Source organism: Dromaius novaehollandiae, chromosome 19 (assembly GCF_036370855.1).
Source record: "Dromaius novaehollandiae isolate bDroNov1 chromosome 19, bDroNov1.hap1, whole genome shotgun sequence".
Classification (NCBI taxonomy): Eukaryota; Metazoa; Chordata; class Aves; order Casuariiformes; family Dromaiidae; genus Dromaius; species Dromaius novaehollandiae.
In genome coordinates, this window is record NC_088116.1 from 3716460 (window position 1) to 3730677 (window position 14218).

At 67.6% G+C, this 14218-nt stretch overlaps 1 protein-coding gene across 1 annotated transcript; it reads left to right on the forward strand.

Moving 5' to 3' along the window:
* The first annotated feature begins 2552 nt into the window (after positions 1–2552).
* On the forward strand, positions 2553–11220 carry TBX2 (T-box transcription factor 2). Its single transcript, XM_064523137.1, has 7 exons — positions 2553–3250; positions 4366–4633; positions 6814–6960; positions 7943–8019; positions 8136–8305; positions 9918–10525; positions 10632–11220. Exons 1-7 carry the CDS (start codon positions 2886–2888, stop codon positions 11082–11084), a joined length of 2088 nt encoding a protein of 695 aa, XP_064379207.1. The 5' UTR covers positions 2553–2885; the 3' UTR covers positions 11085–11220.
* The last annotated feature ends 2998 nt before the right edge of the window (positions 11221–14218 follow it).

Genomic DNA, 14218 nt, shown 5'->3' on the forward strand with positions numbered 1-14218 from the left:
GGAGCGCGGCTCTGCCCGGGAGCCGGCCGGGAGCGCAGCGCCCCGTCGGGTTCGGCCGTCCAGGGCCGCGGGACCCCGAGCGGGGTTCGCCCCTGCGTGGGGGTGGGAGACGCCGCCGCGGGGCCGGACCCTGCCCCGGGAAGGGGTGCCGGGCTCCCTGCGCACCTTGCCCCCGACGGTCCCCTCGACGGGCGCGGCACAGAGGGTCCGGGAGACGCAGGCTGCGCTGGCTCGGGTTTTATTCTGCAGGCGAGGGCGTTTGCGACGTTACAGCGGCACCGCGGTGCGGGGGGGCCGCCAGCCCCACGGCGAGCAGCGGCGACGGGGTCCCCGCTGGGGCGCGGCTGCTCGCTTTCCCTCGGGGCCGCGGCGGCGGTGTCCGCGGGTCGCCGTCGGGGCCGCGGCGTGGGGCGATGCCATGCCGGGGCAACGAGCAGCTCTGCTTTTGCTTGGTGAGAAGGATTAAAAAAAAAGGCAAAAAAAGAAAAAAAGCAAGCCCCATTTTTTTGCCAAAGCTGCCGTCAGCACATTTCCGCGGCGGGGAGGAAGCAAAGTCCAGATCAGGTCTAAATTTCAATCCCTGCTCGCCACCTCTCCCCGCGCTGCGTTCAATGGTCAGCGGGACCCCCCCGGCCGGCCCGCCGCCCCTCACCGCGGCCCGGGGCGCTGCGCGCGGGCAGCCGCGGGCCGGAGGCGCTGCGTGCGCCCCGTCGGGCCGCGGGCAGAGGTGAACCTGCCGCGGGACAATGGCAGGTTGTAAAGCGCCTGCGATAACGCGGCCCGCGGCTTTGCTTTGGGTTTTCCGTGGCGCCAGGACGGGACGAGCGGGGTTTGCTGTCAGCAGGATGTAACCTCGAGGGGGGGGGCATCCCGGGGGGGTGGCGGCCGCGACGCCCGCAGCACCCGCGTCCCACCGCGCACCCCGCGCCGGGGGAGCAGCCCAGGGCCGCGCGGGGCCTCGGTGCGCCCCCGCGGAGCGGCCGCGCCGGGGGGGGCCGGAGCAGCGGCGGGCGGGCGAGGGGGCCCTGCCCCCGCCGCCGCCCCCCCGCCCGGCCGGAGCCTTGGGAGGATTGCAGGGCGCTTTGTGAAGATTTGGGGGTAAATATGAAGTGACAAGAGACGGGTCTTTATTGTGAGGGCTCAGCCGCCTGGCGCCAAGGTCCTCTTCAGCAAACGAAGCCCTCGGTTAATCAGAACAGATCTCCAAACGGACCTCTCCAAAGGGACACACACAGAGCCGCCCGCCCCCGCCGCCCGCCCCCCCGGGGCCACCTCCGCCCGCCAGCCGGGGGCAGGGGGACCGGCCCTAATCCCTCTGCAAACAGCCCGCGGATTTTCCTTCAAGATTATCTGCATCCACTCGCCCGAGTAAACAACCCGCCGGCTCGCTGCGGCGGGCAGCGACGCGCCAGCCTTGAAGCCGGCGGACCCGGGGCTGCCCGAGCTGATAAAGCCGCCGCGCCGGGCCCCGGCAGCCGCCCCGACGGGCCGCCGCGCCGCAGACCGCGGCGCAGCCGGGGCCGGGCCGGGCCCGCCCCGACGGCGCGGTCGGGGCCGCCGCCGGGCGCGGCGGTGCGGCGCGGGGCGAGCGGGGCCCGGGCGCCGGCAGCGACTCCGCGCCACTCACCCAGGCTCGGCCGTGCTCTGCTGGAAGTCGCCGCCGCTGCCTCGCCGCTGCCTGCTGCGCGCAGCTCCCCGCCGCCCCGTCGGCGGCCGTCGGGGCGCGGAGCGGCGCGGAGCGGCGGGCGGGGCGGGCCCCACCTTGCTCCGCGTCCCGGGCGCTGTCGTAAGACGGCGGGCACGGAGCCCCGGCGGCCGCCCCCGCCTCCCCCGCCGCCCCCGCTGCGCGCCCCGCGCAAACCGGCGGCGCCGCCCGCGCCCCCCCCCCCCCCCCCCCGCCGCGGCCGAGCCCCACGCGGGCGCGGAGCCGCGCGGGGGGCGGCGGGGGGGGGCGGCGCGCTGCTTTCCCCCGCCGGGGCGGCGGCGCGGCTCCGCGCTGGCTCCGCACCGGCGGCGGCCGCTCCCGGCCGCGGCGCAGCCGGGCTGACCCGGTATGCGGAAAGGAGCCGGGGGTGGGATTTCGAGCACTTTTCTCTGTCATTGGTTAATATTTTATTCTGTTGACATGTTTTCTTACTGCCGATGCTTCCGACACCTTCTCCTTTTTTCCCCCCTCTTCCTCCCCCCCCGCGGCCCCCCCGCGGCCCCGGCTTGGCCGGAGCTGTCAGAACCACGCCTATGCAGATCCACAATTGGTCTGAAACGCGTAAAATCAGCAATCAAGGGGGCTTGGCTCATTAGCGGGCGGATCAGAGCAGGAAGGACATGTGAGATAGTCACAGTTTTACGGCGATCGGGACGAGATCTGCCCGCTCCCGCTCCGGCTCCCCGGCCATGGGCAGCCGCGGCCCCAGCGGCGTCCGCGCAGCGCGCAGCCGTGCCGGCCCCGCCGCGCCGCAGCCCGGGCCCGCGGGGGTGTGAGGCCCCCGCGCCCGCGGCTCCTCCGCGCAGCCCCGCGCCGGCTTTTGTTTCTATTTTAGTGTTGTTAAGGACTTTACCGGGAGAGCTCGCTGCCTCGCTCGCTCTCCCTCGCCGCAACAACAACAACACAAAATAAGGACCTACTGTCTCCCCTCCGCAGACCGGGAGTCCCAGGAGCCGCCGACTGCCTCTTTTTTTTTTCTTCTTCTTCTTCTTCTTTTTTTTTTCCCAGATCTAGTTCCGCTGTTTTTCGGGGTTTTGTTGTTTTTTTGTTTTATTTTATTTTTGATTTCCCTTCCTCTGCCAGAGACCCGAGCGAGTTCGCTGGGCGAGGGGGGAAAAAAAATCACCCACGTTTTCGCCAAGGGAATCCCTCTTTCTCTCCTGGATTTGTGGATGCACCGATGAGAGATCCAGCCTTCCCGGGGACTGCAATGGCTTACCACCCCTTCCACGCACCCCGACCAGCCGACTTCCCCATGTCTGCTTTCCTCGCGGCCGCCCAGCCCTCCTTCTTCCCGGCCCTGGCGCTGCCGCCGGCGGCGCTGGCCAAGCCCCTGCCGGACCCCAGCCTGGCCGGGGCGGCCGAGGCCGGGCTGCACGTCTCGGCGCTGGGCCACCCCCACCAGGCCGCCCATCTGCGCTCCCTCAAGAGCCTGGAGCCCGAGGAGGAGGTGGAGGACGACCCCAAAGTGACGCTGGAAGCCAAAGAGCTTTGGGACCAGTTCCACAAGCTGGGCACGGAGATGGTGATCACCAAGTCCGGGAGGTAGGAGCCGCCCCGCGCCCCCGGCCCGCACCTGCGGGGCCGCCCCGCGCCCCCCGGCCGCTCCCCGCGCCTCGCTCCCTGCTCCCCGCCGCCTCCGAAACCCGCCCCAACGAATTAACCCCGAGCGGGAGCAGCCGGGGGTTCCCGTGTCTGGAGTTTTTCTCTGCGGGTTTCGCCCCCTCTTCTAGCTGCCCCCTCCTCCCGCACCCCAATTCTTACTCTTTTCTAAAGCGCGATCCCAAATTAAATTTGTACGCAATAATTTAAACCCCCTTAATCCCCGATTACATGTGTTTACGTTTCTCTTCGCGGCTTCTCGCCGCCCCGGAGCGTTTCGTTTCCCACTGCCCAACTTTCCCCCGCGGCCGGGGTCGCCCCTGGGCCGCGCCGCCTCCGCGCCGGGCTCCGGGCTCCCGCCGCCGGCCCCGAGCGCTTCCCGGCCCCGAGCGCTTCCCGGCCCCGAGCCCTTCCCGGCCCCGAGCGCTTCCCGGCCCCGGAGCCTTTCCCGGCCCCGAGCCCTTCCCGGCCCCGAGCCCTTCCCGGGAGCCGGGCAGGCGGCGGCCGGCTCGGGGCCGCAGGCTCGCTCCGTTCGTGCGGGGAAAGCGCCTTTCGCAGGGAAGGGGCAGAGGGTTAAACTGGCTCCGGGATGTGTTTTCATCTCTGCCCTTGATTTCCTGAAAGGGGATTTTGAGAGTTTTCCGCGTTTTCTGCCCCGCGGATGGAGCAGAGCCGGGTTAGGAGGAGCGGGGAATTCTCGGCCGTGAAAAATGCGGGGAATTTACTGTGCGAGCTAAACCAAAAGAAATTAAAAAAGAATGTTTTTTCGGAGGCGGCCGAAGGGGAGGCTCGGCGGCCCCCGGGCCGTGCGCGTTTTCCCTGCGCAGCTCCGCGGAGCCGCTCGGCGGGGCCGCCCGGCTCGGCCCGGGCCCAGGGGCTGCCAGGCCCGGCCGCGGCGCGGGCCGGGACGCGCCGTCGGGGCCGCCCCGGGGGCTGCGCGCACACCGGGGGCCCCTTCCCCGCGGCCGCCCCAGCGGCAGGTCGCAGCCCCGGTCCCCGCGGCGTCTCCGGCGGCCCCGGAGGCGGCTCTGCCCTTCCGCGCTGCGCTCTCTCCGCAGGAGGATGTTCCCCCCGTTCAAGGTGCGCGTCAGCGGCCTGGACAAGAAGGCCAAGTACATTTTGCTCATGGATATAGTCGCGGCCGACGACTGCCGGTACAAGTTCCACAACTCCCGCTGGATGGTCGCCGGCAAGGCCGACCCGGAGATGCCCAAGCGCATGTACATCCACCCCGACAGCCCGGCCACGGGCGAGCAGTGGATGGCCAAGCCCGTCGCCTTCCACAAGCTCAAGCTCACCAACAACATCTCGGACAAGCACGGCTTCGTAAGTGCGGCGAGGGCAGCGCAGCGGGGCTCCGGCGGCCCCGCGCCCTCGGGGAGCCCGGGCCCTGCTCGACGGGCTGCACGGCGGCGCCCGGCAGGCGCTGCCCGGCTCTCCAGGCGCCCGCGGCCCTTGCTCGTCCCCGGCGCCGTCGGGGCGGCTCCTGGGCCGGCTCTCCCCGGGGAGCAACGGGGGGTTTGGGCTGCGGGGAGCCCACGCAGGGGGGGTGCCGCTACCCGGGCCCGAGGGAGCGGCCAGGCGGGCCGCGGAGGCGGGGAGGCGGCCAGGGGCAGCCCCGACGGCTCCGCGGGGCAGGTGCCGCCCGGGCCGGGGGGTCCCCGGCGATGCCCGGCTCTTCGGGGCCGCGCAGCGAGGCACCTGCGCGGGGTTTGCGCGGCCGGGAGCGGCTCCGGGGTGTCCGCGCCGGCCCCGGCGGCTCTCGGCACGAAGCGCTCCCGAAAAGCTGCCACAGGCCCCGGTTTATTCCCTTATTGCTCCCATCTGCGTCGCCTCCCGGAGGGGACGGCACGGCGGTGTCGCAGCGGCTGGCAGCGAGCCCCCAAAGCGGGGTCCCTCCGCGCTTGATCCTCCGTGAAAGCACGGCGGGGGGGGGAAAAAAATCACAGCAACCAAGCACGCTATCTCTAGCCTCTGGACAAGCATTTAGGGCGATAAAGGGAAAGTTCATCGTCCTGCGTTTTTGATATGGTAATTAGCTGGGGCGCGAAGCCCTCGGCGTGCCCGTCACCGCCGCGCCAGGGCGGCAGCGCTCGCCGGGGGGCTGCGCCGCCGCCAGCGGCCGTGAGGCGTGGAGGAGAGCTCAGGGGGGAGAGCAGGTCCCCGTGTAACTTTTTTCTTTCTTTTTTTTTAGGCAGGAAACAGCGTGTATGTTAAATAATACATTGCAAGGCTATTTATAGACTGCAAGGTAAATCGATAGCAAGGGAGTCTAATAAATAGCATTTTTTGATACTGGGGAAAAGCTAGTTTGGTCGAGCATTTTTAACGGTTCACCTCCTTCAATTAAAGATTTCTGGTGTGTGTCGTTTTCCAAAATCCGGAGTGTGTTAAAGCTGGGAGACACGGGTTTAGCCAGTGCCCATCTGCTCAGAGAGGGATGGTTTTTGGTTTTTTTTTTGTTTTTTTTTTTTGAGGAATGCAGCTTTGCACGCCTGAATGAGAATTTTTGCACCGTTTTCATGATAAATCCTAGCTAGATTATACCAATATAACAGTGATCCGACAGTTCGTCAGCAGGTGATTATTGCTGGGGTTAAAAAAGGGGGGATTTTTTATTGCCTTCTAAAACGAAATGAAGTGATAATTATTTAGCCATTTGGCCGATGTTATTTGACAATAATTACTCGAGCTTTCGCCGCTCCTCTACCCTTTCTGCGTTATTAATACTGCGTTGCAGCCTGACCGCAGCGGGTCCGGGGTGACGAAATCCCCGTCGGGCGGCTCGGCCGTCGCCGCCTCCGCTCGCTCCCGGGCGGCAGCGCCGAGGTTTCGGCGAGATCCAAATATCCTAAGCGAAATCGCAATATATGCTTTTTTTCCCCCTCCCCCAAAAAAGCGAGGGGATAGAGAATTGCTTTGACTGTTGGCGAGAATTTCAGACACCTGGCTGGGGAAAAAATGTGCGTTTTTCTGCAGCGTTGCTCTGAGACATAAATTTAACACGGCTCGCGGTGAAACGCTCCTTTCACGAGTCTCTGCTTGGGAGCGAGAATATTTTTCCTGCTACAACCAACTGGATATCTAGAGGATATATATATATATTTTTTTTTGATGAGGTAGAGTATTTTTTAAGAGGTCAGAAATACTAAAGCAGATAGAAACGTGTCGAGAAACTGGCTCTCCTTTTCAGGGCTGTAGTGAGCGAGGTGATACCTTCTGCTGCTTTTTTGCTCTGCTTTACATCCCGCCTTTCCGAAGAGGTTGCTGTGCCTCCCTTTTCCCCGTGCCCGCCTTATTCGGGGACAGATCTTCCAAGACAGAAACAATTAAAAAAAGAGACAGAAATCTCCCTTTCCCTGGCATCCGCCGGCACCGTTTCCTCACAATGATTTTTTATTTTTTTTCGGGAGAAATAGTGTTGTATAGACGTGCAGCTAGATCGGGGCGTGCTCGCAGCCCGGGCCCCGCGCCTGACGCAGCCCCGGCTCCTCTCTCGCCCCCAGACCATCCTGAACTCCATGCACAAGTACCAGCCCCGCTTCCACATCGTGCGGGCCAACGACATCCTCAAGCTGCCCTACAGCACCTTCCGCACCTACGTGTTCCCCGAGACCGACTTCATCGCCGTCACCGCCTACCAGAACGACAAGGTGAGGCAGCGGGTCCGTGTCCGTCCGTCCGTCCGTCCGTGCGGCAGGACGGGAGTGCAGCAACGGGAGAGGGTAAACCCCAAGCGAGCAGAGCAGGCGGCACCCGCAAATGATTGTTATTTTTGTTACTATTACTTTTTATCTATTTGCGTTGATTAAGGCCCTGCCGCGGGCTTTCCCGCACCTTTTCGGCGCTGCTCGGCGCTTTTCCTGCGCCAGGTAGCAGGGAGGCGGCCCCGCCGCCTCGCAGGGAAGGTGTCCGGCCCGGGCGGAGACGAAAAATAGAGCCAGATAAGCTAATTTTAGTTGCTTTCGAGACTTAGCAAGTTTCGCCCTGAGAGCAGCGCAGCCGGGACCGCCCCGGGGGGAGCGGGGAGCCTCCCCCGGCCCTCTGCGAGCGTGTGTGTTTTAACCCAAAAGCTGACCCCCCACCTCCACCCCGGCTGCTGACGTTAATTGACAGCTCTGGCTGAGGGTCCTGGTGGGCTTGTTTCCCTCGTAAAGTTTATGGCGGAGAGTCACAATCGATTAAAGAGCCCTCGGTGCGCTGGCCGGCCGCAAGCGGCGCGGGGCAGGCTGCCGCCGGTGCGCCCCGTCGGGCGGCCGGGCGCGGCTTTGCGCGGCCCCGGGCGCAGGAGCTCGGGCATGCATTTTTAAAGCGCCCGTCTCGGGGACGTATTTCAAAGGCATGCATTATTGAACGCCCCCATGTCGCCGGCCCCATAAGTTCGTCGCGGGCAGGGATAAGAATAGCTTTTAACCAGCGCGGCGAGGCTCAGTCGCCATCTTCCCTCCAGGGGGCCGTGAAAAATAACTTCCTATCATTAAAACTCTATTAATAATTCAAGCCAAAACCTCAGCATCATTTTTAATAAAGCGTGTGGTGTGTTAAAGCGGGGCCCCGCGCGCGCCGCGGCGTTTGCGGCGCTGCCGGGGGAGCCGCGCCGTCGGGGGGCTCACGCCGCCTCTCTCCGCCCCCCAGATCACCCAGCTGAAAATCGACAACAACCCCTTCGCCAAGGGCTTTCGGGACACGGGCAATGGCCGGCGGGAGAAGAGGTAAGGGCCGCCCCCCCCCGGCTCCGCGCCCCCCCCCCCCGGCTCCGCGCAGCCCCGCTCCGCGCCCGCTGGGGCCGGGGCCGCCGCTGAGCCGCCGCCCCTCGCCGCCCGCGCAGGAAGCAGCTGTCGCTGCCGTCGCTGCGGATGTACGAGGAGCCCTGCAAGCCCGACCGCGACGGCGGCGAGTCGGACGCCTCCTCCTGCGAGCCGGCGGCCGGCCGCGACGCGCTGCACTCCCCGGGCGCCGCCGCCCCCAGCCCCCTGCGCCTCAAGGGCAGCGGCCGAGGTAACGCCGCGGCCCCCCCCCCGACGGCGCGGACCCCCCCCCGACGGCGGGTGGGGGGAGGCGGCTGTCTGCGAGCCCCGCGCCCGCTCCTCGGGAGGTCGCTTAAAAATTAACCTCCGCTCCGCGGGCCGGTGGGCGGCGGGGACGGGAGCGAGCTCGCAGGGAGGGGAGAGGGAAAACGAACCCCAGAAGATGGGCACGACACAGCCGAGGGTCTCAGACGACAGAAATAGAGCTGGGGAGAAGGCACGCTTGGTATTTACGGTTTGCAGCGTTTTCCTGTTTATACGTTAGTGTAAACTGCAAGGAATAGCAGTGCGAGCCGTATGCTGCCCTGCCGGCGCGTCGCCCGGCCTTTCGTGGCGAACTGCAATTCCCTTGCAAAAGAAAAAAAATTAATGCATTTGAAGGGGGAAAAATGTTGCAACGCCGGGGCTTAAAGCTGGTAAATTAAGATGAGCGAGTGGTTCCCACGTTGCAGTTTTTAGACGCTGGGTTTAGCCTTGCCGCTCTCCAAATCTGCTCCTCTCCAAACCGGCCATCGCCTCCAGGCCCGATTCTCTGCAGAAGTTCACCAAAACTACAAACCCACCCCTGACCTGGCCGGGGGGGGTTATTACACCCATTCGCCTCTTTCGGGGGCTTCCCAGAATATTCGCCCCAGGCTGCAGGGCTTCACCCAGCCCGCGGCAGGACGGTTTCCCTTCGGCGGGAGGCCGCGCGCGGGGCCCTGCCGCCACGGGGGAGCAGGGCGCCTTTTTGCTGCCCCCGCTCTGCTCCCAACCCGCCTTTCCGCAGCTCCGGCCACCTTCCCCTTCCTCCTCCAAGAGCACTAAGCACTCTTTAAACTGAAGCTCTTTTGGGAAACACCATAGCACACCTTTTCCCTAAAACTGGCTCTTTACCCTGACTCAGCCTTCGCATTTGGAATAAATCCACGGAGCCCTGATCAGCTCCGTGTAATTAAATAAATACAGGATCATTTCCTCGCGGCGCTGCCCGCCCGCCCGCCGCCGTCCCTCCATCTCCCGCTCCGCAGCCCGCCTGAGCGTGCGGCCAGCGAGGACGATGCTGTAATACGCTGCGGTCCTCCATCAAACACGTTTTTCCTGCTCGGCCGCGCAGCAGCACGGCTGCCGCTAATCCCTTGTCCCCAGAAACGCCGCGGTGCCAGGGCCCCTCGCTGCCCCCGAAACAGGCCGCGTTGCTCCCCCCGACAGCGGTGGGACCGGCCCCTTCGCGCACGCTCCTGCGTTGTTGTGGTTGCTGGTTCCTGGGTCGCTGCTCCCAGGGAAGGATGCTGGGGAGAGGGTTGCTGTGCCTGGGGAAGGATGCTGGGGAGAGGGTTGCTGCTCCCAGGGAAGGATGCTGGGGAGAGGGTCACTGCGCCTGGGGAAGGATGCTGGGGAGAGGGTTGCTGTTCCCAGGGAAGGATGCTGGGGAGAGGGTCGCTGCTGCCAGGGAAGGATGCTGGGGAGAGGGTTGCTGTTCCCAGGGAAGGATGCTGGGGAGAGGGTCGCCACCCCCGGGGCGACCGGTGCCCGGGGAAGGGGGCCGCCGCGGGTGCTGCCGCCCTCGCCCGGGGTGCCCGACGCCTCCGTCCTTTTTGCAGAGGAGAAGCCGGGGGCCGACAGCGACCAGGAGGCGGAGAAGGCGCCGGCGGAGCGGCCGGCGGGCAGCCCCGGCGGGGAGGACGCGACGCCCCGCGGCAGCCCCCGGTGCCCGGAGGAGCGGAGCAAGGAGCGGCGCAGCCCGGAGAAGGGCAAGGACGGCGCGGCGCCCAAGGAGGGCCCCGTCGAGGGCCTGCTGGGCCTGCGGGGCCTGGAGAAGGACAAGGTGGAGGGGCGGCGGAAAGAGCCGGAGCCGGGCAAGAAGGAGGCGGAGGGCGGCGGGCCGGGCAAGGAGGCCTTCGCCCCGCTGATGGTGCACACGGACAGCCCCCCGCACCTGAGCGCCGGGCACCTGCAGAGCCTGGCGCTCTCCGGCCTCCACGGGCAGCAGTTCTTCAGCCCGCTGGGCGCCGGGCAGCCGCTCTTCATCCACCCGGGACAGTTCGCCATGGCCCCCGGCGCCTTCTCCGCCATGGGCATGGGACACTTGCTGGCCTCGGTGGCCGGCGGCGGCGGCCTGGAGAACGGGGCGCTCTCGTCGGCCCCGGGCGCCGCGGGGGCGGCCACCCCCTTCCCGTTCCACCTCTCCCAGCACGTGCTGGCCTCTCAGGTAAGCCCGGCCCCGGCGGCGGCGGGGGGGGACGGGACGGCCCGGGGGGTCCCCGGCGCCCGCCGCCGCCGCGCTCACGGCGCTCCGTCTCTCCGTCTCTCCGCAGGGAATCCCGATGCCCACCTTCGGCGGCCTCTTCCCCTACCCCTACACCTACATGGCGGCGGCGGCGGCGGCCGCTTCGGCCATGCCGGCCGGCGGAGCGGCGGCGGCGGCGGCCCCGCTCTCCCGCAGCCCCTTCCTGGGGGGCGGCCGCCCCCGCCTGCGCTTCAGCCCCTACCCGCTGCCCGTGGGGCTCCCCCCCGGCGGCAGCCTCCTGGCCGCGGGGCTGCCGGGGGGGCTGCAGCCCGCCGGCGAGGGTGCCGCCGGCAGCCGGGAGCCCAGCCCGCCTCCCGGGGGGGCCCCGCCGGCCGGGGGGGGCCACCAGCGCCCCGCCGCCGCCACCTCGCCGGCCGCCGCGCTGCAGGAGGCCCGCAACGAGCTGCAGCACATCCAGAGACTGGTGAGCGGCCTGGAGGGGCAGCGGGAGCTCTCGCCCGGCCGCGACTCCCCCAAGTGACCGCGGCGCCCGCCAGCACCGGCGTTTTGTACAGCACAGCATCGCTATTTATTGAGGGGCCGGCGGCGGGGGGCCCCGTCCAGGCCGCGCGGCCCCCGGCGTCCCCAGGGCGCCCGGCGCGGCGGGCTGCCGCGGCGCTGCTGGACGGGGCGGGCGCCCGCCGCCTCCCGGCCCCGGCGGCCGAAACCTCGTCCGTGCAAGGGGGGGGTGGAAAAAAGGGACCCGAGGGAGGCGACCGGGGGGAAGGCGCCGCCGCGGCGTTGCGACGTCCGAAATCGGGAGCGGGCGGCGTGGCGGGAGGGTGGACGCGATCGGCGCACCAGGAAAAAGATATTTATGAAATAAATGGTAATTTGTGTAAATAAGCTATAAGGATCCCAGAATATGCAAATTGGTATTAATTTATTCAGAGTTGTACATTGGTGTGTACATAATATTTAGAGTTTAACTCATCGCATTTAAGTTTTTTTTTTCATTTTACATGAACATATATATTGTAAATGAAAACTATTTAGCTCTTTGTGATTGAAGGAGATATTGGTTTCTTTAACTGTGTTTTAAACTATTGTTTATCCCGCCTGTTCTCTAGGACAATCATGTGCCATCAGTAAAACACTTTTTGGAGTCATTGACACTAAGGGTTCAATTCTTTAACGGACTTTTACAAGGGAAAAACGAATCCAAAACGTAACTAAGGTATCTCTACAGTGCGGGGTATAGAGAATGCAGGAATAAACCTCAGGTTTTTATTTTTCACTCCAGAACAAAAAAAAAAAGTATAATAAATTTAAATATCACATGGACTGTGCTCTATATTTGTTTTAAAATAAAAAAAAATACATGATTTGAAATGTGCTGGTTATTCGGGTATCTATCTGTTCATTTTTGATGAATTCTCTCACATCTTTCAATAAAAAATACTCAGCGAAGTCCTGCCGCCTTCCGCGTGTTTAATCCCGCCCGCGCGGCCCCGGGGCCGCTCCGCGGGTGCTCAAGGCGCCGGGCGCCTCCCCTCCCTGCGCGCCCCGTGCAGCGCCCGTCGGGGTTCGCCGCGGCGTTTCCCACGGGGGGATGCGCGGAAAGGCCGCGCGAAGCCCGCACTTCGTGGTTGCAACGCCCCGACGTGCCTAGGCGGGGGCGCACGCTGCGCCAGGGAAGCCGCTTATTTTCCGCTGGTCTTCGGGAAGGTTTTCGTGTTTCAGCCGTCAGCGCGGCGCGGGGGGAGCGGGCGGCCAGGGCTCCGCGGCCGCGCAGGGGGGCCCGGCCCGGCGCAGGGGAGCTGCGCTGGGCGCGGGAAAGGGGTGCGCGCCGTCCTGGGGGTGCCCCGGGCGCGCAGGTACCCGGGGGTGCGCACCGGCGCCGGGCCGGCACGGAGGCGCCTGGGAGCGCAGGTGCCGTCGGGGGGGGCGCAGGTCTCGGTGGGGATGGGGCCCCGACACGCCGCTCCCGTCGGGGGGGGGGCGCAGGTCTCGATGGGGATGGGACCCCGACACGCCGCTCCCGTCGGGGGGGGCACAGGTGCGGCGCGGGCGCAGCGGTCCCGGCCGCCCCGACGGGGGGGCCTCGTCGTTGCCTCTCGCCGCCTCGCGAGCAGCCCGGCGCGCTGCGGGCCGCGGCCGCGGATGCCATAAACAACCCTTTTCTTCACCAATTACCCTGCTCTCAGGCCGGGGAAGATTTATTAGCCCAATCGCGGGGCCGGGCCGGGGGGGGGGTGCGGGGGGGCGCGTCCCCGGCGGCGCGGGCCGGGCAGCGCCGGGCGCGGGGCGCCCTCTGCCGGCGCTGCGCCGCCCCGCACGTCCCGTTCCCCCCCGCCTCCACCGGCCCCGACGGGGCGGGCCGTGGGCGGCGGCGGCTCCTCCCCGGCGCAGGAGGCCGAGCCCCCAGGGCCCCCGCTGGGTCGCGGGATCCGTGGGGCGAGGCGAGAGCCCGAGGGGGCGGGCTGGGGAGGCCCGGAGCCAACGTTTAAACCTCCGCTTCCTCCGCGGAGGCAGCCGCGGGCCCCGGCGCCGTTTCCGAGCTGCCCACGCGGAGCAGGAAGCCGCTTTTTGCTGGGGGGGGGGGAGACGCCAGGGGTGCCCTGCCGTCGGGGCTGCCCTGCCGTCGGGGCCGCGTGCCCGGCGCGAGGCACCACAGCCAGAGCCAGGCCGCGCCGGCCCAAGCAGGTCCTTGGTAGGCCCCGTCCAAGCAGTCCGGCTTAGCAGCTCCCCGCGAGCCGCGCAGGGCGCCGCGATTCCCCGCTGCCGTGCGAAGGCCCTCGGAGCCTCGTCGGGGGCTAAACAAAACGTGGCCTTTGGCAGCGGGAGACGCAGAGCCAGTCTTCCCCCGGCGCAATTAGCTCCCCGCACCCCGGAGCAGGCCGGGACATGCTCGCCCCGCTCGCAGCCGGGTCTCCGCCGAGCCGCCCCGGCGCCCGCCAGCAGCTGCACCCGGAGCTGCTGCTCCGAGTGTTTCAGTCCAGCCCCGGCCGCGGAGCTGGCGGGAGCACGACAGCCCCGCCGGGGCGGCTCCCCGCCCGGGATCTGCCCGTTGCAGAGCGGCCCGGTGCTGCTTGGAAAGGGCCCGGGGCAGCGATCTGCCGTCCGCGCACGAGGCCGCGGGGCCGTCGTTGCAGGCCTGAGGCCACGCGCTGGGCCGCCCGCAGGGTTCGCACCCCCGGGGCCGCTTCCACGGGCATTTGTGCCCCTCCGCCAGCCCAGCCCTGCGACTGCTGCCGTCGGGGAAGGGGCAGCGGCGGCGCCGGGGCAGCCGGGCCCGGCCGCAGGGGTTAACCGGGGGGGGGGGGGGGGGGGCCGCAGACGGTGCTTTGTGCCGGGCCGGCGCCCGCCTGCCGCTGCCTGCGCGCCCGCGGACAAGGGCGCAGCGGCCGGGCCCGGCACCACGGCGGCCGCGCTTTATCCGCCGCCTCCCGCCGGGCTCCGCGCTTCCCACGGCGCCGCGCACCTGCGGCCGCTGCGCACCTGGGAGTGGGCGGGGGGAGGGAGGGGGGAGCCGGGCGCGGCCCGACGGCTGCTGCCGCCTGCGCACCTGCGGCCCACGGGGATTTAGGGCGCTGCGCGGGCCGCGCCCCGCCTCGGGCTGCCGGCGCCGATCCCGATCCCGTCGGGGCGGTAGGTCGCGGCGCTGCTCCGGTC

What these genes read in the sequence shown, in the direction of transcription:
- TBX2 (XM_064523137.1), top strand. Translation starts at nt 2,886, where the DNA reads ATGAGAGATCCAGCCTTCCCGGGGACTGCAATGGCTTACCACCCCTTC. An exon ending in GTGATCACCAAGTCCGGGAG is followed by an intron (nt 3,251 to 4,365) that starts GTAGGAGCCGCC and finishes CTCTCTCCGCAG; the next exon opens with GAGGATGTTCCCCCCGTTCA. An exon ending in AGCACGTGCTGGCCTCTCAG is followed by an intron (nt 10,526 to 10,631) that starts GTAAGCCCGGCC and finishes GTCTCTCCGCAG; the next exon opens with GGAATCCCGATGCCCACCTT.